This window comes from Herpailurus yagouaroundi, unplaced genomic scaffold, assembly GCF_014898765.1.
Source record: "Herpailurus yagouaroundi ecotype Mexico unplaced genomic scaffold, PumYag 187, whole genome shotgun sequence".
Classification (NCBI taxonomy): domain Eukaryota; kingdom Metazoa; phylum Chordata; class Mammalia; order Carnivora; family Felidae; genus Herpailurus; species Herpailurus yagouaroundi.
Genome location: NW_024412418.1, coordinates 32,504,668 through 32,529,950, shown reverse-complemented (window position 1 = coordinate 32,529,950; position 25,283 = coordinate 32,504,668). Strand labels below are relative to the sequence as shown.

The 25,283-nt window shown below is 51.0% G+C and overlaps 2 protein-coding genes and 1 pseudogene across 5 annotated transcripts in view; 1 reads left to right on the top strand and 2 right to left on the bottom strand.

Moving 5' to 3' along the window:
* USH1C (USH1 protein network component harmonin) overlaps positions 1–20,004 on the bottom strand; it is a 47,156-nt gene extending 27,152 nt beyond the window's left edge. Inside the window, exons 1-13 of one of the 4 annotated variants that reach the window (XM_040495696.1) lie at positions 19,868–20,004; positions 12,311–12,378; positions 10,759–10,902; positions 10,504–10,642; positions 5,511–5,619; positions 5,372–5,396; positions 5,108–5,165; positions 4,688–4,782; positions 3,142–3,226; positions 1,909–1,968; positions 1,685–1,741; positions 1,230–1,372; positions 123–188 (exon numbers count right to left, since the gene is read on the bottom strand). In XM_040495696.1, coding sequence (XP_040351630.1) covers positions 123–188; positions 1,230–1,372; positions 1,685–1,741; positions 1,909–1,968; positions 3,142–3,226; positions 4,688–4,782; positions 5,108–5,165; positions 5,372–5,396; positions 5,511–5,619; positions 10,504–10,642; positions 10,759–10,902; positions 12,311–12,378; positions 19,868–19,903 — 1,085 coding nt within the window. In that variant the 5' untranslated portion in view covers positions 19,904–20,004. Of the gene's footprint in view, positions 1–122; positions 189–1,229; positions 1,373–1,684; positions 1,742–1,908; positions 1,969–3,141; positions 3,227–4,687; positions 4,783–5,107; positions 5,166–5,371; positions 5,397–5,510; positions 5,620–10,503; positions 10,643–10,758; positions 10,903–12,310; positions 12,379–18,429; positions 18,627–19,867 lie in introns of those variants that run through there. The other 3 variants (XM_040495693.1, XM_040495695.1, XM_040495694.1) reach the window with 3 other exon arrangements.
* Positions 6,585–6,933, bottom strand: LOC121043703 (60S ribosomal protein L34-like; annotated as a pseudogene).
* A 2,880-nt stretch (positions 20,005–22,884) lies between the features above and the next one.
* OTOG (otogelin) overlaps positions 22,885–25,283 on the top strand; it is a 91,504-nt gene continuing 89,105 nt past the window's right edge. Inside the window, exons 1-3 of the mRNA XM_040495750.1 lie at positions 22,885–23,082; positions 23,512–23,581; positions 23,750–23,810. Coding sequence (XP_040351684.1) covers positions 22,971–23,082; positions 23,512–23,581; positions 23,750–23,810 — 243 coding nt within the window. The 5' untranslated portion in view covers positions 22,885–22,970. The remainder of the gene's footprint in view (positions 23,083–23,511; positions 23,582–23,749; positions 23,811–25,283) is intronic.

Below are 25,283 nucleotides of genomic sequence, written 5' to 3'. Positions count from 1 at the left end.
ATGGAATGGCTACCAGGAGACAAGAAGGCCAGGCAAACTGGGCCTGGAGGGGGCCTCTGGCTGGCCACAATCCCAAGAGCACACTCACGTCTGCACGCAGACATGTGGACCCAAGCACTCACTGTTCCATCTCCTTCCGGTATCTTTCATTCTCCTCTGCTGCCTTCTGGGCAATTTCTTTTTTTCTCCTGAAACACAAATTCAGATTGGCATGCTAGAGTCTATGCAAGAGAAGTTCTCTCTTCCTTGTAGCTAATTCCTAATTTGAGAAAGGTTTAAAATCTTTCTTATGGGCTCCCTTCCAAGGATGCCTGGACCAGATTTGGATGCTGGGGAAGCGGGTCCAAGAAAATCTGGGCCTCGTGCTCTTGTGTGGTTTTGCCTGGCACTGCTGAGCAGAGATTCTGTGCTGCCAGGGATGGGAGGCGGATCGACGCAGGCCACACTCTATGTGTCTACCTTCAAACACTTAGATAAAGTGACTGACAGTAGGCAGGGCCTTGCTGGAGTCAGGTCCTCTGGGAGGAGGGCCCCAGGCAATATGTAGCCAGGGCCACTGGCCAAGGCCAGGGCAATGGGCAGAGGTACACCAGGGCTGATTCTCCAGGCTAATTCTGTGATGGGGAAGAGGGAAAGATCCTGTCCACCTTCCTTTTCCAAATTGTTTTTACACTCCTAGAATGTATCTGGATTTGGATTTTGACAGTAGCTTTTTATTTGTGAATTGCTCACCACATTTGTTGTCCCAGTCCATCATCTCAACCGACCTTAGGATGGGTGAGCCTTATTACCACAGACAGGTGTGAATCCCAGCTTGGCCACATGTGACTTTGTTCACAAGTGGCTTAACCTCCCTGAGCTAAGACCTCCCAGCCTCCTCACCTGTAAAATGGGTCAATACCATCTATCTTCCAGAGCTATTGTGGGAATTAAATTAAGCAAGACATAAACAAGGTCCTGATTCAATGCCGGCCACATGACTGATACTCAACAAACGTTAGCTACTGCTGGTAGCATCCTCATTTTCCATACTTCTGGGTTTTGGAAGTCAAGGGCTCTCCTCAACTAGAAGGGGAGAGCTTGGTGGTCTGGAGGCAAGGGATGGATACACTGACCACCACTGAACCCATCCGGTCTGAGGACAGGCCTCAGGGGGGCAGGATGAAGCTGGCCCAGGACACGGTGGGCAGGGAGGAGAGGGAGGGGGCACCCTGGCTGGCCACACTCACTGTCGTTCCATCTCCTGCTGCTCCTGGAGGATCTTGTTGGACTCCATTGCCAGCCGCTTCTGCATGAGAAGCTCCTGCCGCTGTAGCTCGCGCTGCCGTGCCTCCTCCAGCCGCTCCCGGTCTGTCAGGAACAGCTCTCGGCCCTCAGGGGAGTGAAAAGAGACCTCTTGCTCAGTCTCCCAGGGAACCCGGCCAGCCACTGCCACAGCCCTGGGGACCAAGATGCAGGTTGTCCTCTTATCAGCATGGCGCCCCGTGTCAGGCACTGTGGCTCCTATTGTCTCTGAGCAAGCTTCTCCCCGCTAGGCAGAGATCTCTCCCTCTGCTCTGTCAGAGCTTCAGGAAAGGAGACCCTCTGGCCCTTCCCAGGAGTGTGTGCCAGAGATCAGGGGTCTGAATGGCCGGGGTTGGAAGTCAGGGGTTATGGGGGCCCTACCAGGTCATTCTGGACTTACAGCTCCAGCTACAATGGAGATGGTCAGGCTGCGGCTACTCTTCAGCACGTTGACGGCCTGGGGGGACAAGCAGACAGACCTTGTCTGAAGCCTGACAGCCCAGAGCAGTCAAGGCCTCTAGACATCACAGAAGGTCTCAGACCCCATGGCAGGGTTGGGGGTGGGGCATGGGAAGTGAAGGGCAGACATGATAATGGCCAGCAGGTGGAGACCCCGCATCTCACCTCCTTGTGGTCCAGGTTGGAGAAGTCGATGCCGTTGACTTCGACAATCTGGTCCCCTGTCTGGAGGAGAAATGGAGAGGGTTCAGTGTGTCTCCACTATCTGTAAACCTACTCAGCTGCAGGAAGGGCTTCCCCCGGGGGCCAGAGTCACATATTGGGTCTTCCAGTGGCTGCACCTCAGCTCTTCCTCATGAATACAGCAGTTAGAAAGCTCTAATGGTATCCTCCCAGGGTGCCTACACTTTATATTTCCTTTATCGGCTGTCAAATATTATCCCATTAGAGGTTCATTCCTTTGGCTTAATTTGTATTTGCTTTAAAAACTCAGTTTGTAGACATAGGAGCCTTGGGTTTCTCATATAGCAGAGGCTTTATTGAGCCATAATAATATTTTGTATAAAAGCGAGCACTCATCAATCCCTTACTATGTGCCAGGCACAGTTGGAAGCATATGTATTAATTCATTTAATCCACACAATGACCCTAGAAGGAAGACTATTGCCCCCATTTTTCAGGAGAGGAAACTGAAGTGCAGAAAAAGGAAGTAACTTGTCAAAAGTAGAGATTAACAGTTCTGGGGGCACCTGGGTGGCTCAGTTGGTTAAGCATCTGACTCTTGATTTTGGCTCAGGTCGTGATCTCATGGTTCATGAGTCTGAGCCCCGCGTCAGGCTCTGCACTGACAGCAGGAAGCCTGCTTGAGATTCTCTGTCTCCCTCTCTCTCTGCCCCACCCATGCTTGTGTATGCATGCGCTCTCTCTCTCAAAAATAAATAAATAAACTTAAAAAAAAAAAAAAAAGAGTTCTGGCTCTGGCACCAGACTACCTAGGTTTGAATGCCAGCCCTATTACACTAGGTACATGATCTTAGAAAAATCATACACTTTCTCCAGGTCTCAGTTTCTCCATCTGTAAAATGACAGTACCTAATTCTCAGAGTTCTTATACATTTTAAAGGGCTTAGAAGAAAGTCCTACCCTGTAAACACTCAATGAATGTCAATTCTTTACTATTACTACATCCCCAAGGTCAGGACCAAAGGCTCTCAGAGCCAGAGAAGACTAGAAAGGTGAAACGTGAAGCCTTCACTTGGCGGATGGGGAGGAATCATCAGCCAGCGGCTGTTGGGAGAGGGCTGGGTGGAAAGGCCAGCACCTCCATCACTAACGTGATGACCAGGGTCATCGCCTGACCCTGTACCCCTCTGGGGCATCCCAGTGTCGGTCACTCACCTCCAGCCCCACCTCAGCAGACAGGGAACCAGGCTTCACGTTGCTGATAAAGATGCCAGGTTTCTGGATGGGCCCACTGGAAATGCTGTGGGAGAGATGGGAAATATGGGTGAGGCTCTGCTCATCCCTGGCAGTGCTGCTCATTCTCAATGTCCTGGTCCCTCTGCCTGTGTGTCCCGTATGCTGGCCCCTCAGGATCCAGGTCACCCATGAGGCTCAGTACCCATGGGACTCCGTCGTTTACCAGTCCAGCCTCATTTCCCTGCGGCAACAGCCACAAAAAAACTATTTGTCATTTCCCGCTACCCAACCCCTCACCCAATATATGGCATATGCTGTTTCTTCTTTCTTTCCATTCCTTAAGATTCAAATGCTATCTCCTCTACAAGGATTTCACCAAACTCCTTATTCTATCCCAAGCCTAAAATAGTTGTTCCCTCCTCAGCGCTCCTAAGATACCTACACCAAGGATGGCATTCGTATTGTTATTTTCCCCTCTCACACCTGCCACATCTGTGGCAGACATCACGAACTGATCATAGCACTCTTTTCCACCAAACCTGGATTTGGTGCCTTAGAGGTCTTTTCAAAACACAGCTGGCCCTTGAACAACATGACTTTGAACTGCGTGGGTCCACTTGTGTGTGGATTTCTCATAGTACAACCCTGTAAATGCATTTTCTCTTCCTTATAGTTTTCTTAACAATAGTTTCTTTCCCCTAGCTTACTTTGTCGTAATAATACAGTATATAGTATATGAAACACAAACCATGGGTTAAGCAACTGTTTATGTTATCGGTAAGGCTTCCAGTCAACAGTAGGTTATTAGTAAATTTGGGGGGAGTCAAAAAGGGGTCAGCTGTAGGACTCCAGGCAGCCACCGCTAATTGATGAAAAATAGCACAGGACGGGAGACCTATTTGCCATCTCTGATGCAGAAAGGAGCTTCATTAGGGCCCTTGCAACTCTACACTGTAAGTATTTAGTGGTTGGGAAGGAGGGACTTTTTAGCACCTATGCTTGGCAGAAAAGCATTGAATAAATGTGAATGAGTAGAAACAATATGAAAAAGTTAAATAATAATAGCTAATGTTTACAAACTGCTTACTACCTACTAGGCACTAAGCTGGTACTTTATCTCTACATCTCATTCTTGCTCACAACAGCTGGTATGGGGGATCGTCATTCTCAGGTGGCCTGATGCCTGTTTGCAATTCCCTGGCTGCCACTTAAGGAACCCCACAAGGTAATAAATGACAAGGGAACTGTAACAGAGATGGTCAGCTAGACGGGCCCCTTTTGCAATGACTCAAGAGCCCACCAACGGAACACGGCTCTGTCTATGGGCCTCAGTTTCCTCATCTATAAAATGGGCCTGTCAGAGCTGTCCCTCTGGCTGTATAGGGCTGTTGTGAAGCCCAGAGAGGAAATCAGACACTGAGAAGTGTCATCTCCTCAGAAGCAGCAGTGAGAAAGGGGAGAAGTGTTAGGGGTCTCCTGGGGTCTACTGGCCATGAGAGAGCCCCAGGGCATGACTGACACCCACCTGCAGCCAAGGCCCCGGGATCCTACCAGACTGATGAAGACCTTCTTCTCCTTGTTTTCCCGACTGCCGGGGAAGCCCAGGCTGCTCCGCCCACCCTGGAGGAAGGATGGGATAAGGGTCACTGGGTGTCCACATGTGTGCAAGTGGTCTCTTGATTTCATAAAGTCCTTTAGAGCAAGTACTGCTGTCTTCATATAAGACTGCTTGCCATTATGTTCCTAGGGGGTATGTCTGCCCCAGCTGGGCCTGGCTGGATGCCCTGGGGGCCTCAGGGACGTTCTGGATGTCTCTGGATGTCTTGGGAGCCTGTATAAAGCCCCTGAAGGCACATCTCTGGGGCAAGCCCTCCCTTTGGGACCTGCTGCCCTTCCTTGAAGACAACCCTCTGCAGACCCCATCACAGGTGGTCCTGGCCCTTACCTCAGATTCTGACACAAACTGATCCACATACTGCCATTTGAGGGGTTCATCAGGAGAGCTAGTGGGATGGGGATGTAAAAGGGCAGTCATTAGAGAGAGATGTTTGAGGAACCAGGCTCCAAATCCAGATCTGCCCATCTGGAGCCTCCAGCCACTTCTGGCCCAGGAGCAGTACTGGTTTGGTGGAAGCCAGACCCCAATGCCTTATCCCAAGACCCTGAGCCCACAGGGAAGAGTCTGTCTGCAGAGGAAGGTCCTGCTCACCTCTTCACGGGAATCAGGCCAATGTCTGTGGAGAATGGCATAGGGGTTAGGACGGTGCCCCAGGAGCTAGGGACCCCACCGCCTATCCCACCCTACCCCACCCCTCCATCAGTACCCCTGGTCATCTGGCCTCACTCACGTCTCACTTTGATGGACACAGTCTTCTTGGTGCGGATGAGGTTGATGACTTCCTCATGGGTGCAGGAGGAGATGGAATATCCATTGATCCGGACGATCTCATCCCCTACCTTGGCCGCAGACAGAGGGAATGAGCACCAGGTTGAGAAGGCAGCTGGGCAGGCTTGCCACTAGATGCTCTGGGCCTGCTCTCCGGGAAAGGGGACGATGACGTGCCTTCCCTCAGAAGAAACCTCGGTATGTACCCTAGTACCTTGTTATAACCAACCCACTCTCCATCAGCTTGAGGGGTCCCAGGATAGTGACATTTCTAAGCAGTCTTTCTGATGCATTTTACAGATGGGGGAACCTACATGGAGCGGGTGTGAGAGGCACAGAGAATGGGTAGCAGAGCTGGGACTAGAACTCAGGACCCTATATCCTCCCTCAAGGGTCCCTTTTCCCCACTGGGTCACCATCAGGTTCTATAACGCATGCAAAGGGCAACCTTCACCTAGATTCAGGCAGTTCTTCCTTGGCCTTTGTCCCACCCCGCCCACAGAGTAGGTTCTCCTGTCTTTGTTAATCACTATAACACCATAACGGAGTTGGGGTGGGGAACTTCCATGATTCCTGACCCAAGTTCACATCACTGACACACACACACAATATCTTTCTTTCCACTCTATGGAAGCTTAATGGACATTTTAACTCTGCCACAGCCCTGACCTCTGAATTCCCACTTGGAGTAAGCAAAGAAGAATGAATAAACACAAACAAGGCTTTGGCATCAGATGTCTTGGATTCAAACTCCTGCTTCTATTTTGTTTCTTTTCTGCTTCCGTTATCATTATTATTATTTTTTTAAGTAGGCTTCATGCCCAGTGCGGACCCCGATTCAGGGCTTGAACTCATGACCCTGAGATCAAGACCTGAGCTGAGATCAAGAGTGGGATACTTAATCCACTGAGCCACCCAGGTGCTCCCCAACCCCCCCCCCCCTTCTTCTATTCTTATTTGCTGCACAACCTCGGGTAAGTCTCCCTCTCTCTCTCTTTTTAAATATTTTTATTACTCAAAGAAAATCTTCATTTTTTTATTTAGCTTTCTGACTCTACGTTTGTGCTTTCAACACTTTCACGACGATTTTCTCCTCTTTAATAAGGAAAGCACGCTTGATCCTGTCATGAACACACTTGGCACACAGGGAACCACCATAGGCCCTGCTGACATGTTTTTTCACTTTAGGCAACCTTGGAAGAACTGTAGGCATCACAGCACGAGCTCCTTGAAGCTGGCCTGGGCACATGCCACATGTGGAGTCTGGTGCCTTCCCAACCTTCTTGGTCTAAAGGTAAATGATTCTATTGCCAGAGGTTCGGGACAGCTTCATCAGAGGCTGTTTTGTAGGACAGCCTACGATGGTATGTCAAACGCTAGACCATTCGGAATACCCATGAACATTGTCCTCAGAAGAGGAAACAGGACCTTGGGCAGGTCTCTTGAACTTTCTGAACCTTAGTTCTTCTCATCTATAAAATGGGGAGATGCCCAGGCAGCTGTGAGAATTAAGTAAGCAGGTCCATGTCAAGCCAGCCAGCACCTGGCACATTGGACAGTAATCAATCAATGGTCACAATTGTTACCATTAGTTGGGCCTGAGCCCTAAAGATTCTTGCCCTGTTCGCAGGACTTTGGGCCTCATTTGATTGGGAGAGACAGGGGCTCGCAGGCCTGCAGGGACAGCCTTTGGATACAGATCTGTGGTGAGCTCATCCCCTGCTAGACCACTGCTGTGGGCCCCTCTAAGCACTTTGGCTCTGGGGGTCAGTCCTGAAGCTCCTCACTTAACAACTGCGGGGCTGGAGGCACCTCGGTGACTTAGTCGGTTAAACGCCCAACTTTGGCTCAGGCCATGATCTCATGGTTCGTGGGTTCAAAGCCCTGTTGTCAGGCTCTGTGCTGACAGCTCAGAGCCTGGAGCCTGCTTCAGATTCTATCTCTCCCTCTCTCTGCTCATCCCCTGTCTCTCCCTCTCAAAAATAAATAAACATTAAAAAAAAAACAAAAACTGTGGGGCTGGAAGGACCCTTAGACATCACATGAAATCAAGGCCCAGGGAGGTGATGTTTTGTCTAAGGTCACACAGCCATTAGCTGCAAAACACGGACTGGGTCCTGGATGCCCCTTTCTAGCCTGAGGCCAGCACAAGTCAGCTGGCAGCTTAACTCACACCACATGTGCTGTCCCTTTGGGGACTTGTTGGTACATGTGGGAGACACAGTTGACTCTGTGGGGTCTGGGAGCTGGGCGGGCCCACAGCCTGTGAGGGGTTCACTAGGCCAACTTCCACCCTCTACAACATCATTACAGAGTCGCTTCTCAATATTGCCACCTGAATGCTTCCCTTCCACATCTCAATACAGACCCCAATGTTCACAGGGGCCTGACAAGAGTGGCAAGGGGCTTGAAAAGGTGTCACAGGGAGAGGCTCGCTAAAGAACTCTCTAGATTTCTGGGGACATCTCATGTGAGGAGAGCAGCTGGTCTAGTTCTTTGCACCCACTTTTTATAATGACTCTGTGTTTCCATTAATCAGATGAGGAAACTGAAGCTCAGAGAAATAAAGGGATTTGCTCAAGGTCAGCTGGTGGGTAAAAAGTGTTCCTGGGATTTGAAGTCAGGTTTCCCACACAGACAACAAGCATTGTCTCTTGGGCATTTGGAAGCAGGGAGGAAGGGCACCTGGCCAAGCTTGACTGCAGTTCCCTGCATCCTGTCCTCTCTGGATTCTTGCCACCTGTCACAGATGATCTCAAGTCCCATAGGAAAGGCAGAGATTACTCTGTCCATTTTACAGCTGGGACAACTAAGGCACACAGAATCATTCTCTAGCCCTGGATTATACAGCATGTTGTGCAGCAGAGGCTGCCCTGTGCAGGGAAGAGGACATAGGTTCAGACAGGATACATTTGAAGAAAGATCTAAAATATGGGGCTCCTGGGTGGCTCAACTGGTTAAGCGTTGACTCTTGGTTTCAGCTCAGGTCATGATCTCACAGTTCAAGCCCTGCATCAGGCTCTGTGCTGACAGCACGGAGCCTGCTTGGGATTCTCTCCCTCTCTCTCTCTGCCCCTCCCTTGCTTGCTGTCTCTCTGTCTCAAAATAAATAAGTAAACTTAAAAAATAAATTAATTAGGGGCGCCTGGGTGGCGCAGTCGGTTGAGCGTCCGACTTCAGCCAGGTCACGATCTCGCGGTCCGGGAGTTCGAGCCCTGTGTCGGGCTCTGGGCTGATGGCTCGGAGCCTGGACCCTGTTTCCGATTCTGTGTCTCCCTCTCTCTCTGCCCCTCCTCTGTTCATGCTCTGTCTCTCTCTGTCCCCAAAATAAGTAAACGTTGAAAAAAAAAATTAAAAAAAAAATTAATTAATTAAAATATGTCCAATAGGTGGACAAGAATGGAGAGATGGGAGTCCCAGGGCTGAGTCCCATTAATGGGTCCAAGTTCCCCACTTGGGGACCAGCCTCACAGGTCAAATCAGCAGGGCCTTCAGTCCAGCCAGTCTGGACATGCCCCTCCCCTGCCTTCCAGAATCTTCTCCTGTCCTCAGATCTCAGGCATGAGATCTTCCCAGAAACATGAACCCCAGACAGGTGAATGGATGTGGACGTTTTCCCCAAGCTCCTCTGAGTGAGGCTCCCTCTCTTGTTCCAAAAGGGAACCTGCTTAGGACCCCAGTCAGAATGATTCCCATACAGGCTGCGATATCAGCTTTCCTCTCTCTCCCGCTCCAGCGTGGAGCCCTGCAAAAGGCCCTTTGTGCAAGGCCCACAATGAAATGACGATCTGAGGGACAGCAGCACAAAGGACAGATGAGCCCGTCAGCCCAAGAAAGAGAAGATAATTCATAAGCCTGAGAAACAGGTGGGAAGGTAAAACTCTAAGTTTCATTAAAATGCCCTGATGTCCCCAGTCATGGAAGCATCGTTGAGAAATGCTTGTCCTAAGAGGAAAGCTCACCCTGGAAAAAAAGAGGGCCTCAGTCGATGCCAAGAGAGGAGCTCATTATGTTTTTTCTCTGGCTGTGTTTCTGGGCTGGAAAATGTGCCCCACAGGAGCGGAGTAATGAAGTGGCTGAAATTTCAGCCGCCACTGGCGAGCCGTGAGACAGGGATTTAGAACAAAGCAATGTCTGTCAGCTCCCACTTTCCACCTCCCTCTCCATGGGGCCTTGTACCATAAGTCTTAGAGACCCCTGAAGCCCCTGTCTTGGCAGCCTGATAACAAACATGCTGGCAGCTTTGGGAGGCAGTGGGAGGGCCTCTTCGATGCGGACACACAAAATACAGCTCTGTGCTCCAGCAGGAGTGAGACCTGGAGGTCGGCCCATCTCTGCTCGGACACTGAGATCACTGAGGTGTGGGACCCCAAGGGAGAGGCACCTGGGGTGCCGAAGAGAGATCCCTGGGCTTGGCAGACACAAGACCTGGTTTCAAATCCTGACTCTGACACTTACAGGCTGTGACTGTTTGTATCACGACAACCTGATGAGGTAGGGAGTATTATTATTATCCCCATTTTACAGATAACAAAACTGAGACATGGGGTTAAGTAATTTCATCATATTTCCATTGCCAATGAATAGCAAAGCCAGGACAGTCTGGCTTTCTAGGGTCTATGCTCTTAAGCACCGTACTACACTGGGATTTCCTTTACCCTTCCAGTAAAAGGCTACACGTCTGAAGCTTCAGGTGTTAGGACATAACTATGCTCTTCCTTTGGGAAGTGGGGTGGGTGGTGAAGGGCAGTATCCAGGTTCCCAGTTTGACCGAAGAAAACCGGCAATTGCCTGCAGCCTGATGTCTATGGGCCGAGGAAAATCTGTCAGGATGTGACAGTCCAAAGGAGACTTTCCTCCCCTAAAGTCTCAGAAAGGTGAGGCGACCATGGTCAGAGGGGAGACAGGAAGCCTGAGGCCCTGACTCTCCATTCCCCTGGACTCTGCTCACTCACCTGGAGGCCGACACTGTCAGCCTGACCCCCTTTGATGAGGTGGGAGATGAAGAGCCCACAGCCGAACTCGAGGCCCCCACGAACACTGAGGCCGAGGCCTTCAGGGTGCAGACGGTCCAGACGCACCTCCTTCAGCTTCCTGCCATAGGAGAGGTCAGTGATGGCTCGGCGCTGCCCCATCCACTAGCGAGTGACCCTGTCCATCCCACGTGACCCTTCCCACCCCTGCCTCTGTCCTGGCAGCTCCCTCCATACCTGGAACGCCGGGGGGTCAGCTGGTCGTATTCCACCTGGTGCTTCAGTGGGATCAGGGGCCTGATGGCGTCAAACAGCGGCAGGCGGCTAGGCTCATTGATGACCAGCTTCAGGTCTCCCACAAGCACGACCACATCCATGGTTCTGCGGAGACACGGGGGATGCCTGGAGCCTCACCCATGGCCTGGGTGACATCCAAGGATTCCCAGAGGGTCCCCACCCACTGGGTCCAAGCCTTGGAAATGGGGAGAACGCTCCTGAAAATCCCAGAGTCCCTAACTCTGGGCCAGCTGCCTCAGAAGAGCTTTGTCCTTTCACGTTAAATGTCACAAGGACAGGGGTGAGGTAGGGATTGTTAACCCATCCTCACAGATGAACTCTAAGCCAGGATTCAGACTCAGCTCTGCCTAATTCTGAAGCCCAGGATCTTCCCAGCCAGGAAGCTTCGTGCGAGATGCTGGTGACCCTTCTCATACCCCACTTCTAATCTGCAGCTAAGCTCTATAAAGTCTGCCCTCACGGTATCTCTCACATGACTCCTCTTCACACCGTTCAGATCCTCAGCATCTCTGGCCTGCTCCTCTCTAGCTGTCAGCCAACCTGCTCACTCTCACCTAATGTTTTCTAAATATAAGTCACTCTCCTTCTCAAAACCCTTCAATGGCTCCCCACTGCCCAGAGGACATCATCCATTCTCCTTGAAGGACTCAGGGCCTCCACGGCCTGTCTCCGTGGAGCTACTCCAGGCTTGTGGCTGTTCATGGCCTCTGTGTGCCCTGGGTTCTATTCCCCCAGATTACCTGTCACTTCCCTGTGCTTTCATGTCTCTGCACCTGTGCTCATATTGATCCCTTGTCCTGGAATGTCCTTCTCCGATATTTCCACCTATCAAAATCCTTCTTACCCTTCAAAACCTAGCTCAAGCCGTCCCGGTCCTCCCTGCCATGATTAGAAGCAAAAGCTCCTTTCTTCACCCTGCTTTTACTTCACCTTGGCAGTTATTCTGCTGTGACTTATATTGGAGTTCTTTGTGGTTGTAGTGTCTGTATACTCCCCCCACTGAGTCACGAGTTACTTAAAGAAAGAAACTAGATCTTTTTCATTTCCAGATTCTGCCTGGTACCCAGCAAGTGGTAGGAGCTTACAAATGTATGCTGGATGAAGAAACAAGTGACGTCTGATGTGTAGCTGGGGGCAGCTGGCATTTCTTGTTCTATCTCAGCACTTACATTCTGTTGAACCTTTCTGGCTACTTGATAGCCTCATCCATTGGATTGAGCAAACTGAGGGCAGTGACTGGTCTGTCTTGTTCACTCACGTGCCCTCAGCTCCTAGCACAGAGCCATGCACAGAGTATTTGTGTAAACATTTGCTAAGGCAAGTGAATGGTGTGTCCATTTGATTCCCAGGAGCACTGAGCATCTGTCCCCCTCCCAGAGCTCCCAAGGATGGGAGGGGGAGGTCCTCCTTTCTCAGAACAAGCCATCCCAGGGCTCTCTAGAGACAGAGGTACCCCGGGGTGGTCCATGGGAGCTGGACCCAGCACACTTACTGGTGATACATCCGCAGCACATCATATAGATAGTCCTTCTCCGCATCATTTTCAATCAGAAAATCCACCTAGAAAACCCAAGGGCAGAATTATAACCCCAGGCCCAGCACTCCCATAGCAGACCCCGGGGAGGGGGAGGCCACTGCCAAGGGCCTCCTCAGCACCTCCACAGGGCTGGGGCTGTGAGAGGAGGGCAGCCAGGGGCCAGGCTGGCCCTCTGACCGTAACACATCAGACGCATGCAGATCACCCCAAAGTGGCCACAGGAGTACCTCTGCACATCCAGATGTGGCCAGGCTGAACCTCATCCCCAGGCAGGTACACACATTCATATGCACACACATGAACCTCTGCGTGACCGTGATGCACTCCCATGACAGCAGTGTTACTGCTCACCCCATGGCTATGTCACCAGAGTCCAGAGTGGCAATGCCAGTGTCAGATCCCTGGTCTGGAAGAAGCCCAGTGTCTTACCTGATGGTGACTGTAGTACCGGATAACTGCTTTCAGAAAGGATTTGGGCCACTCGCTCAGATAGCACATCCTACCCGCTGGAAGGACCCTACCGTTCTTCTCTGTCACCAATGCCAGGGGCAACTTTGCTTTGTCCTGTCCTGGCCTAGGCTGGGCTAGCCCTGCCGTCTGTCCACTAGTCAGACTCCTGGCTACTCCTTCACCTCTCCACATCCCTTCAGTCCCTCACCTCCCCTCCCCCTCCAGGGGGAGAGTCAAGTTACATCATTTCAACTTTGCTGACGTCAATGGCTGGGACTCCAAGGTCAGGGTCGGGAGCTGTTTCATTAGCACCTCAATCCCAGGGGAACTGGTGGGTAGAAGCCCCAGATTCCACTCCCTGGAACAGTTCAGCGTGAATCTCTACACGCTGTATCCTTGACTCTCTCTTTAGCCCAAGACTGAATAAGGGGGCAAGAACAGCTTCCAGCTGGGAGGCGGGTCAGGAGGCTCTGAACTGTGCATGGTCAGGAAAGACTCTACAAGAGGAGGCTTGGATTCCCCTTAAATGAAGGCAGGGTTCAGGTGGGAGGAGGCAGGACAGTCCATCTTGCACCAGTTTGTGACCTACTCTTTTGTGATGAGCTGGAACTGAGCTAAGAGGGATAGAATCAGGAGGCTGTGGCAGATGTGTGCTGAGGAGTGATGGGAAGGCGGTGGCCCAGGGCTGACCAAGAGGATAGAAGGAAGGCGCCAGACCAGAGCAACTGGAGTGCATTCATCATTCAGTAGACACCTCTGGGCACTGCACACCTCTGCATGGCACAGTGCTGTCAAGGATCTACTGCATGCCAGGTGCTTTCCACTGAGCGCAGGGTATTAGGACATTGGCACAAAGTGCCCTGGAGCAGGGGCTCCTTGAATTCGGCCCCTGGACTGCTCCTTGTTCTCTCATTCAGGTCATACTCTGCTTACTGACTGCCAACCATGTCTAGGAACTTTACGTAAATTCTCTTAACCTCCTAACAAACCTCTGGCTAACCCCCTTTGAGAGATGAGAAAATATATGCTCCAAGAAGGAGCAGAGCTGAGACTCCAACGTATGCCAGCTGGCTCTAAAACCTTTGCTTTGTTTCTGATCACCACATAGTATCCACTTACCGGATACAACTTTTTGTATGCATACGTCTAACAGACATTTACTGAGCACCTACTGTGTGCAAGACACTGCATCTTTTTCTAATTAGATTTAAAAATCTTTTCCTTTTCTTGGATCTCTCTTGACATGGGCACAGAAACCCCAAAGGAGCCCAGCATCTACAAATACTTTATCACATCAATCCCTCCTTCCCGGCCAACCTATCTCTGGTCTCCTCCATCCTGTATCAGCATTCTCTAGCTGATCCTCAACTAACTCTTTGCTATCTGTCTGTATGGTAGGGGGGGAGGGGGGCTCAGGCCCCCTGTCTAGGGCCCTTGAGGCAAATTCTGCGTTTAGCCTTGGGCCCTTTCCAGCCTCATCTCCCAGCATTCCTCCATATGGACTGGCCCTTCAGGAGAGCTGCACAGGGAAAGCAAACAACATTCAGCTCATGCAAATACAACTCCACGTGTGCACCCTGCCAAAGACCGAGAAAGAGAGCAAGAGCAAATTAAATAATGCATGTTGTTCCACTCAACGAACACCTGCCCTTCTCAGGCTGTTGTGGGGCCTAAATAAGCGAATATACACAAAGTATTTAGAACAGTGCCCAGGGCTCCCAAATCTTGAGGACTCTGAAACATGTGCTGAGTCTCTGCCTTTCTGTCTCCAGACCCACTCTGCAGCCTTCTCCACACTGCCCTGTGTCCCAGGACGCTTTGCCTGGGCTCCCTGCCCTCTGACACCCAGCTGGTGTGAGAGCCCGAGGAGAGAGAAAATGGGGTTCTGACTCCCCCATTCACACTCTCTGCTACATCACCTTACAAGCAGCTCTGAGCTTCTGCCTGTAGCCATGGCTCTCCCCTTCCTTTGCCCCTTCAGGAGCACCTGGGTTCCTGCTGCTGCTCCCAGGCCCTGTCACCACACTTTGTGGGTTCATGCGTCCCTGCCCATCCTTCGTAAAGCTCTCTTTAGTCTCCCATTTGGGAAACCGTTGGGATAAGCCACACGCTTCTTGCCTCAACTCTGGCCGGTGTGAAACATTGGCTCTTAGCAGTGTTAGTACCAGCAGCATTTTCTCTCTGTGAGCTCTTCCTCCACCTTTAAGATGCCTCAAACATCAGCTCTCCTTGGTCAAACCTCTCCTCATGCTACCCCACAAGTCCTGTGCTGTCATTCTGCACACGTGACACCACTTAGTTCCCACCCTTGCCACGGCACTCACCAAGCTGTGTTGTACATTCTCTCTTTACTCTCCTGTCTCCCCACTAATCTGTGTGTGGCCCAGACACGGGGCTGGGAGGAGTGTGGCAGGGTGAGGCCAACAAGCCCCTTCCCCAGCTGACTCTGCACTTCTCTGGGCTTCAGTTTCCTCATAAAATGGGGATAAAAGTACCTATTTCATAGGATTTCTTCTTTGAGACCCTAATCATTTTTTTTTATTATTATTCATTGAGTTAATGCCTGGCACGGGACCTGGCAAATAGTAAGTGCTAAGTGTTTGTTGACCAGAACTAAGTAAATGAACACAGATTCTATATTCTCAGCAGCTAGCAGGCCGTGGGCACTCCATAAATGTTGCTGGAATGAATGGATCCAGCCACACTTCTCCCCAGGCCTTCAGAGCACTACCCCTGGGTAGTACTGGGTATATTTGGTTCTTGTTTTATTATTCTTCATCCTTTCAAGACACCTGTGTCTTGCTGGCTAGTTGGTGGCATTTGTTTTCATTTTTAAATTTTTTAGAGTTTATTTGTTTCTTTTGAGAGAAACAGAGAGAGAGAGAGAACAAGCAGGGGAGGGGCAGAGAGAAGAAGAGACAGAATCCCAAGCAGGCTTCCCCACCACCAGTGCAGAGTCCAGTGCAAGGCTCAAACTCATGAACCATGAGATCACGGCCTGAGCCGAGATCAAGAGCTGAATGCTTAACTCACTGCACCACCCAGGCGCCCCTAGTTGGTGGCATTGGACCCAGTGCTTGGCACACCTGATCATGCCCTCTTCCCCTGCTTCTCCTACCTCACTTGCTGTTCCTTCCTCTCTTCCTCTCCTCCAAAGGTTGGGGTGCCCTGGTGCAGTCCTGGGTCTTCTTTTCCTCTTCACTGTGTCCCTACGTCACCTCATCAGTTTCAGAGGTTGAGCTACCATTTATTCCTCAAGGACTCACTGCAGCTTATCTCCAGCACAGACCTCTCCCCTCATCCTCAGACTCCCACAGCTCCTGGCCTTCTTTGTCACCTCTCTACTTAATGCTTGAACAGGCATCTCAAACTTACAACATTAACATTCAAAATGGAACTCTTGGTTTCCACCACCTCCCATCTTGTCCCCACCAACCTGCTCCTCCCAAAATGTAGACTCCCCTTTGATGCCTCCCTCTCCACACCCACAGCCACCCATCACCAGAACCCACTGGGTCTACCTTTTCTCATGTCCGGGGTCTGACTGCTCCTCATGCTAGTCCAAGCCCCCACCTCTGGCCTGGGCTGCTGTAGGAGCCTCCTGACTGGGGTCCCCCTTCCACGCCTGGCCCCTTCAGTCTGCTCTCTACCAGCACTCAGAACAATCCCTCGTGTAAGGTGCAAGGCAGTCGTGTCACTCCCCTGCTGGCTTCTCATCACTCTGAGAACAAAACCCGAAGTCCTGACCCTGGTCTACAGGCCCCCACCCCACTCTAATTCATCACCCATTACTCTTTAATCTGTAATTCCTCTCAGAAACACCACCCTCCCTGCTGTTCCTAAAGGCTTCAGGGCCTTTGTATTTTACTGTTCCCTCCTCTTGGAATATTCTTCCAAGTTCTTTCACTCCTTGGAATGGCTTCTTTCCTCCCTTCTTTCTAGATGTCTGTTCAAATATCACCTTTTCAGAGAGGCCTTCCTGACAACCTGACAACCAGAGAGGTTGCTCTCTGTCCTCTCATCCTAGTTTATTTTTTCCATGACATGTATCACTACTTTGCATTGTATGATACTTGTATTGGTTTACTTGTTAACTGTCTGTCTTCCCCACTAGAGTGTACTAAGGAGCCAGGGACTTTGTTTTATTATTCAATGGTTAGAGTAATGTTGGGCATATATTAGGAGCTCAGTCAATGTTTACTGCATGAATGATTAGTAAAACTTTGGAAGGCAGGGGGCCTTTCTGACCTTCTTATTGATCCCCTTCCTCCTGCCCCCAGGGGCCTGGCCTCAGCAGGGTACACTACAGATATCCATAAATGAATGATTACTGAACAGGCAATAAAAACTTTTTGAGCAAATGAGTAACCAAGTTCCTCCAACATGCAGGCACAGTGAGCAGAAGGACAGCCTTCTTTTGAAAATCTGGTTCTCCGGGGATGAGGCTTACTTGGTCTCTGATGCTCCCCTTCCCTCTCCTTGGTATCCCGGCCCAAGGTGGTGACTGGGAAGGGTATGCAAGTACTGCTGATGTCCTTGGGAAACTGCACAAGCCCAGAGAAAGGGACTCTACTCAATAGCCTGGAGCCTGCTGGCTCATCCAACAGGATGCTCTGCAGGTATCTGCAGGTGCCATGGACCAAATGGTTACTACAGGTCCAGAGTAGAATTCCTTGAATTCCTATTTAATCCTAACTGTCCAGTGTGGTAAGCACTGTGAACCTCATCTCATAGCCGAGGAAACTAGAACTCAGTGAGATTAAATGGCTTGCCCAAGGTCTCACTGGCGGTGAGTGACAGGGTTGAGATTTGACCCTAGTTCTGCCCAACTTCATATAATAGACAACAACAATGGACATTTGTTGAGGACTCACTAAATATCACAGTCTATTTAAACTCCCTACACCCGTGTAGATCTCACCCAACACTCACAAGAACCTTAGTAGGTAAATATTATTGTTATCTTCATTTAACTGAAACACAGAGAGGTTAATAACTTGCTCAAGGCCACACAGCACTTTCCATGACAATATACCACTTTTAGTGCTACTCCCAACAGATAAAGATTTCCATTACAAACCATTCCCAAGGGGTAAATTTGCACTACAGCACTAAGGAAGGGACACCTAGAAAACAATCAACAGAAGCTGTAAATTTCACCCAGTATGGCTGTGCGCCCCCATCTGTATCCTCTGCTGCTTTGTCCTCTCTCCCTAGTTCCTATATGATCTCAACCTGGGAGGGGAAGCTGCAGGGCACAAAGTCCAGCCTAGGCCTTGCCCACATGGCGCCGGCCCCGCCTGCACACACAGGGGCATAAATAGGTAAGGACTCTTGTGATGAGGAAGAGCAGGGCAATGGAAACACGAAGACCTGAAGTCCTTTGGAACCTGCAGGCCCTGGTGAAGAGAAACAGGGGCTAACTCCAGGGCAAGTCAGACACCAGGGACTCCATAGGTAATTCTTGAAAGAGAGGCAAAGATAGTACCCACAGGGAAGAGGCAAAAGAGGACCTGACATTACTTTCTGCTCAGGGGCAGGAAACTGAAATTCAAGCCTGAGCCTTGCGGTGGGGATGAGAGGCTGTGCTCCTTTGAAGTGGGTTGCCTGAAATCCACACTCACCAAATGTCCCCTGCGGCTGAAATTTCTCCCCTCACGTCTCTGCACAACAGGATGCACTGGTGAACAGTTTCATGCTCCCCTTGCTAGTTGCCAGCCCCAAACTCCTGCTGAATTTCCAGCTATCTCTCATCCTTAGAATACCCAAGCCCTCTTTTTTAGGAGACTTCTGCCAGTGTGAGCTTCCTCCTTCGTACTCCCACCAAACCTTGATCCCAACACTCAGCACCCAGTCGTGGGTAATTATTAATGTAGGGTCTGCCTCCCGCTTGTGCAGCCAGCAATGTGAGGGCACAGATGAGGTCTGGCACTGAGTGGGTACTCCAAATACATTTATTAACTGAATGATTCCCCCTGGCCCTTAGCTCCTGTGGCCTCTACATTGGCTGGCTCCTCTGGCTCCCTGGGCCTCTCTGTGAGGAGAGAGGGGTTAAGCACCCTGACTTTGCCTACCTGAGCTCTCCTCCCTCAGGCCTGGGAAGAGGTTTGGCCTGGTCTAAAAACACTGCCCCATCGGGTTCTGTGATGGCCTCAGGGCACAGAGTTACCTGTCCCTCAGGCAAAGCCTGTGGGTGGCTCCAGATACCCCTGGCTTCACCCTTGGACTCTGAAGCATCCTAAGTCTTAGTGGGGAGGTCTGCTGGGTTACCTCCAATGGTCCTCTCTGGTCTCAGGACCTCAGCAACTCCCACACACCTCTGGAAACAGTTCTGGAAATACCCTGGGCGAAATCCAGCCCCTTTCTGTGAGGGCCTGAGAATCCTGAACCATCCTTGATGTCCCTTACTGGGACACACCAGGGGAGATATAGCTCCGTCTGAAGAGTCTGGCTGACTCTCCGTACCTCCTCCCTTCCTCCCACTGCCCCCTTGTCAGTGCCAGGGGCTTGCTTCTCAGGCTCTACGATATGCCCTGAAGTGGGGAAAGGCGCCCTGAAGTGGGGAAAGGCTCCCTAAAGTGCTTCTAACTCATGTTTTGAGGTCAAAGGACAGAGAGAGATGACCAGTTTTCCTTCCCACCAATTCTCACCTCTCAGACACTGTCCCATACCCTCTCCATATGCTCCAACAGCCCTGAGCTTGGGGCACTAGGAGCTGGGGGACTGACTATGGGGCATGTCAGAGAAGCATCCTGTCCTCAGGCCAAGGCTGGAAGGAATTCCAACCCCAGAGAAGTTCCCACCCTTGGAGAGCAGAAGGAGAAAGGGCACTTTCTGGAGATCGGTTTATGGGTTCCCACACCTGGAGTCCTAGTGTCCCCTCCCTTATTTCACTGGGGATCCCAGCTGGAAATCAAACGACTCTCAGGGGTCCCAGTGCATCCACAGCTCTAAGTCCGGGCTGGAAAAGGGAGGGGTGGCACTCGGTCTGACAATCCCCCACTCACCCTGTCCAGGACTCCGGAGTCCTGGACGCTTTAGGGGCCCCTAAAAAGCTCTGACCTTGTGCCGGAACTCTCGAGCCACCTTCCGGTCCATGGCTGGGCCAGATAGCAGCGTCGCCACACAACTCGCTACTTCGGATGCCTGGCGGCCCCAAGCCGGGAGGAGCCGCAACGAGATCCGGCAGCCCTGGGAGCGGTGGGGGCGTGGCCTGGGCGCGGAGGGGCGGGGCCTGGGCGGGCCCGCTGGGCAGTCCAGAACACCTGTCCGGAAGCTCGTCGTCTCCCACCGACGCCCTCCGGAGCAAATGTCCCCGACTGTGTGTATGTTGTGGTGGCGGCGGTGATTGAACTCGATGCTGGCCCTCCCCTTGGAGGGTTCAATGAAATCTACACGGGTGTAGGGAGTTTAAATAGACCGTGATAGTTAGTGAGTCTTCAACAAATGTGCGTTGTTTTGTTGTTTACTATCTGGAGTTAGGCAGAACTGGAGTTAGACAGAATCTCAACCCTGTCACTCACTGCCAGTGAGACCTTGTGCTCCCCTAAACACAAGCAGTTGAGGGAGAGGATCATAGGAGGCCTGGGGAGGTTTGAGACGTTTTTGTGGGGGGTCAGACTACTTTTTTGTGGAGGTCCTGAGACTCACATCAGTGGGTAGGGATAATCAATGGATGCGCAAATAGAGGCACATTCGTGCACTCTTGAGGCTTTCACCCACTGCCAGGCATCTCACCTCCAGCGTAATTCTATAAGGCCTCCTCCATGGGCTTATTCCCATTAGGAAGAAATCTTTGATCTGTGAATCCCTTCAGTCTGGATCTTATGAGGCTCACAGAGGCCTGAACCAGTGGGTGGCAGTGCCCCTCCCGAACCAACTTTCCATCCCAAGTCCCTAGCTCAACCTCACTCCAAACACACACACACACACACACACACACACACACACACACACACTCACTGAGGCATGGAAGGGCCTGGCAGTGACATCCTGATTTACTGCTGACCTTTACCCAGGGCCCAGACCCCATCTGATTCATTTGATTTATTCAGCCAAAGTTCGCTCAACTCCTAGGTCTAGGGCTGGGGTGCAAAGACAATGATGAACCAAGCCTGGGACAAACTGAGAGGAAAGAGTGGATTAGGAAAGTGGTGATAAAAATAGGTGTGAATGAGAGCGAGTGGGACCTTTAATCTTGGAGCTTGTGCCTGGATTTAACCCATGGTGGGAGCCTGATCTGTGTGCACCATGTCAGGGAGCAGGGGACAGGGAGATGGACAGCAACCCAAAATACTGAACCACTTATAATCATAACTTCAGGGACACCTAAAGACCCCCCTCCTTTTCATCTTATCCCCAATGGCTGAAGCTTTGTCAACAGACTTGTTTTTATTTGAGCTAAATTATTGCCTGCTTTAGGTTATAAATCCTTCCTGGAGAAGAAGCTTGAAATATTATCCATGTTCTCACCTTAGTATTAACTAGTTAAGGCAGAGATAAAAGGTGAAGACTTGTGGGATTTTCAAAGGTCCAGGAAAGACACATAAAATATGTTCTCCTCTAACTTACTTTGTTGATTTTCTACATCTGTTAACTAAGTCATATGGCTGTTATTTCATAGAATCCAGGCAAAGTGGCAAATGTCCTTACAAGGGGAATGCAGTCCACTGGCCACGTCAGTCGTCTTCCATGACCACCATTCCCACAGACTCTCTCCTTTTTTTTTTTTTTTAATTTTTTTTTCAACATTTATTTATTTTTGGGACAGAGAGAGACAGAGCATGAACGGGGGAGGGGCAGAGAGAGAGGGAGACACAGAATTGGAAACAGGCTCCAGGCTCTGAGCCATCAGCGCAGAGCCCGACGCGGGGCTCGAACTCACGGAGCGCGAGATCGTGACCTGGCTGAAGTCGGACGCTTAACCAACTGCGCCACCCAGGCGCCCCGACTCTCTCCTTCTTTAAATGCTTTATCTTTTGGTTTTGAGAACAGCACTAAGTCCTGTCTCTCCTCTCCTGTGAATGTTCCTTTTCAAGTTTTGTCTTCACCCATTCCCTAACCAGGGTTCCTTAAGGCTCCATCCTTGATTCCCTCCTCTTCTCATCTATGCCTACAGCTCCAAATACTCTCTGTGGGGATGTGTGCTTTATTTCCCACTATATTCCCAGAACAAGGTGTGGTAAGAAATAGATCCTCAACAAATTTGTTCAATGGATGAATAAATGAATGCATCCCAAGTTTATATACTGAGTCCACCACCACCATTATCATCATAATTTCTGCAAGACTTGCATCTGGTTTGTGTTCCGACACTTAGTTAGCCAAGGGAGAGATACACAGGTTCCCAAGGCTGCCAAGCCCACATTTCCAACGTCAAACAATTCCTTTTAGAAGGAGTATATCTTGTTCAAAATTAAAGGGTTTTTATTTGTTTGTTTTTGTATGTTGTTGTTAAAGTCTGGCCTTGATGGGATCAATAATATGGGAGTGTGAGGCACTTCTGTCATTCGGCCAACATTTTCTGAGCTGGGGCCTGAACTAGTGCTGGACATACAGAGGACTAAGTCATGATTCATTCCCTAGAGGTGCTCAGAACAGGTAGAGTAGGGACTTGGGGAGCCAGGAAGTTGTAATGGTGAGTGGTGGGAGCATAGGCTAGGATTCTGCAGGTTTGATTCTGATACTGACAACGGACCACCGAGCGGCATGTCCCAGGGCTTCTGTAAAAGGAGAGTGGAAGACCAGACTCACACAAGCATCTTGGGTGTCTGGTGGAAGGGCTTTCCAAAACCCAGGTTTCTGAGTCGGGGATCTTTGAAGGGTAAGGGATGTTGGGGGCTGCACTTGCTATCTCCTTGCTCCACCGGGGGACTTAAGGCTTAGTGATCTGAATCCAGCCTCTCCTGGGGAGGGGCAGCCACAGGTCACGTGGGGCAAAGGCTGGGCTGAGATCTGGCGCCTAAATTATGGTAATGAGCGGGGCAGTCCTGTCACTCTAGCTCCGGGAGGAGCCCAGAGCCTGGGAGGAGGGGCCAGGGGAACCTTCAGACCAGAGAGTGAGAGGGACTGCGGTCTCCGAGTGGAGATGTGACCCTGCGTTCGCCGGGACAGACACTCGAGCTCCGGATCCTGCGTTCGGGCTTCCCAGTCCCCTTGCGCCCCTATGGGGGCCCCGGCCCCGCGCGGCTCCGCGCCCACGCTCTGCCTGCTATTCGCCTGCGTCTCGCTGCCCTGGGGTGAGCCGACGGGCCCGTCCCTGAGGGTGCAGGCTCTCGGTGAGAAAGGGTGTGGGCTAGGGGAGGCCAGGGGCCGGGGAGAACCTTTAGGAGAACCGGCCTGGGGAGGTTTCAGAGAGGGAGGAAAAAGAGGTTTGAGGGAGGGCAGGGCCACGGCCAAGGAGAGGGTCGGAGGGGGCGCGGAAGGAAAAAGAGGCCGGCGACAGCCAGGGGAATGGGTCCCAAGTTAGGTAGGATGGAAGAGACCCCAGGTGGGGAGCTAGAGAGAACTGGGGCACAGAGAGTAGGAGGAAAGAGGGAGGAGACCCTTGTAAGAGAGGTCGCCAGAGAGAGGGAGAAAGGATTGAAGTCTGTAGGGAGAGAGAATGGGGGGATGCAGAAGAGGCTTCCTAGCAGGTGGGAGGATAGGTGGTGGGAGACCCAACAAAGAGAGGCCTGGCTTGAGTGGAAAGCAATCCCCCTTCCCAGCCGCAGCCCCCACAGCACCCACCGCCCAGGGCAATCCAGTGCTGCAGCCCGAGCCTGCCCAGGATCCCAGGTGAGTAGGTGCAAGCCTGTGGTTGCTGCATCCGCGGCTCCCATCTTTGTTTCTAGTATGGATGACCCCAGGGTTTTAGCACAGAGGGTAGGGGGGAGGCTTGGAGGTGGTGGGGATGTATGGCCCATTACTATCCCCTCGCCCATGTTAGACTTGTTTCTCATCTAGCCACAGCTCTCAGGAGGTGACCCTTGCCATAGAGGATGCTACAACAGTGATAGGAGGCCAGGTAAGAGGAGGCCTGGGGAAGGGGTCTTCACTGGGCAGGGGCTTATTTCTCTCTGGGACTGGGCTGGCAGGGAGCTCTGTAGGTTGCAGGAAGGTTGTCTCTGCAGTTATTTGGAAGGAAACAAACAGTGTTTCTAGTATACGCCTGAAGTGTGCAAATTTACGAGATGGCTCTATTCCCACTTTCCTAATCTCTTGGGACCCTGTAGTCAGCTCAGTTTGGTTTTGGTCTTGTTTTGTTTTGTTTGTGAAGGAGGGCACTAAGATGCAATCAGGACATAGCTGAACTCTCCCCCGTCCTGGGGTGACAGCAAGAAGGTGAGGGTTTAGGTGAGTTGAGTTCTCTCCTCCCTGCCTGGTCTGGGAAAGTACAAAGCCCTGTAAGAGGCCCCACTCCATATCTTGAGCCATGCTCCAGCAAGGATACCTAGAGAGGAGAGACGAAAATCGGGCCACTTGGTGGGGTTTGTGAGGAAGGGTTGGTTGGGAAAGGGAGCCCCAAACTACTATCCTCTGAGTCTGCACCATAATCTGTTGCCCACCCTCCTGGGGTCCTCCATGCTTTCAGGAGAGGTGGTAGTTTGTTTTCCCCCTTTGCCAATTTTTTTTTGGTCTCTGGATCAGGTGACTCAGGTTCTCTTTTCAATCCTGTCCTGCATGTGTCTTTTCTCCAACTACAGACATGTTACAAATCCAGCCCACACATAGCCAGGTCCCACAGAGGATCTTGAACCTCAACTCATGCACCTTGGCTTTCGGGATCAGCTCTTTGTGGCTCCTTGGCCAGCAGGTTGGGGAGTATTGTTTATAATAGAAAACAATGTGCCCCAAATACCTGTCTTTTGGAAATAGGAATGAATGAAGACCCCCGAGGCAGGAGGATGGCATGCTTATTCTGTAAGGTGTGGATTATCTAGGCTTTTTATTTCTGTCTGCCCACTTTTCCAGGCCCTAAGTTTTAGAATCACGGCCAGGTGCAGTTTGAATTGAAAGACAATGTTGTTACTCTTTTTATATAAGATGAAATCAAGGATGACCTGCCGGGGCCCCCGAAAGCAGGTGAAACAAGGTCTCCTGGTGGAGCCAGCCTGTTTCCCCACAACATGAATGCCCCCCAGAACTCCAGGAATCCCTGTGTTTTAGTGGGGAAAATTATCCTTACCCAAGCACCTCATTCCACTGGCCGGCTTCCTTCCTTAACAGATTCTAGGGTAAGCCTCCCTCTGTTTTCCTCTGGGAAGTTTCTGGATCAGCCAAGTCCAGTAGGTTTCTCACATTATTCCTTAGAGCAAATAAGGGGTTGGAATGACCTTCCTTTAAAGCTACTCAGTGGGAGTGGGAGAATGAGGTCATTAGCTAGAAAGTGAACCTGGGGATCCTTCGAGGGCTTTTGCCTGGAATAACCTCATCGGTAAGGGTGGAGGTCCCAGACTAGCAGTCAGCCAACCTTTACTTCAGTACTGCCACATTCCTG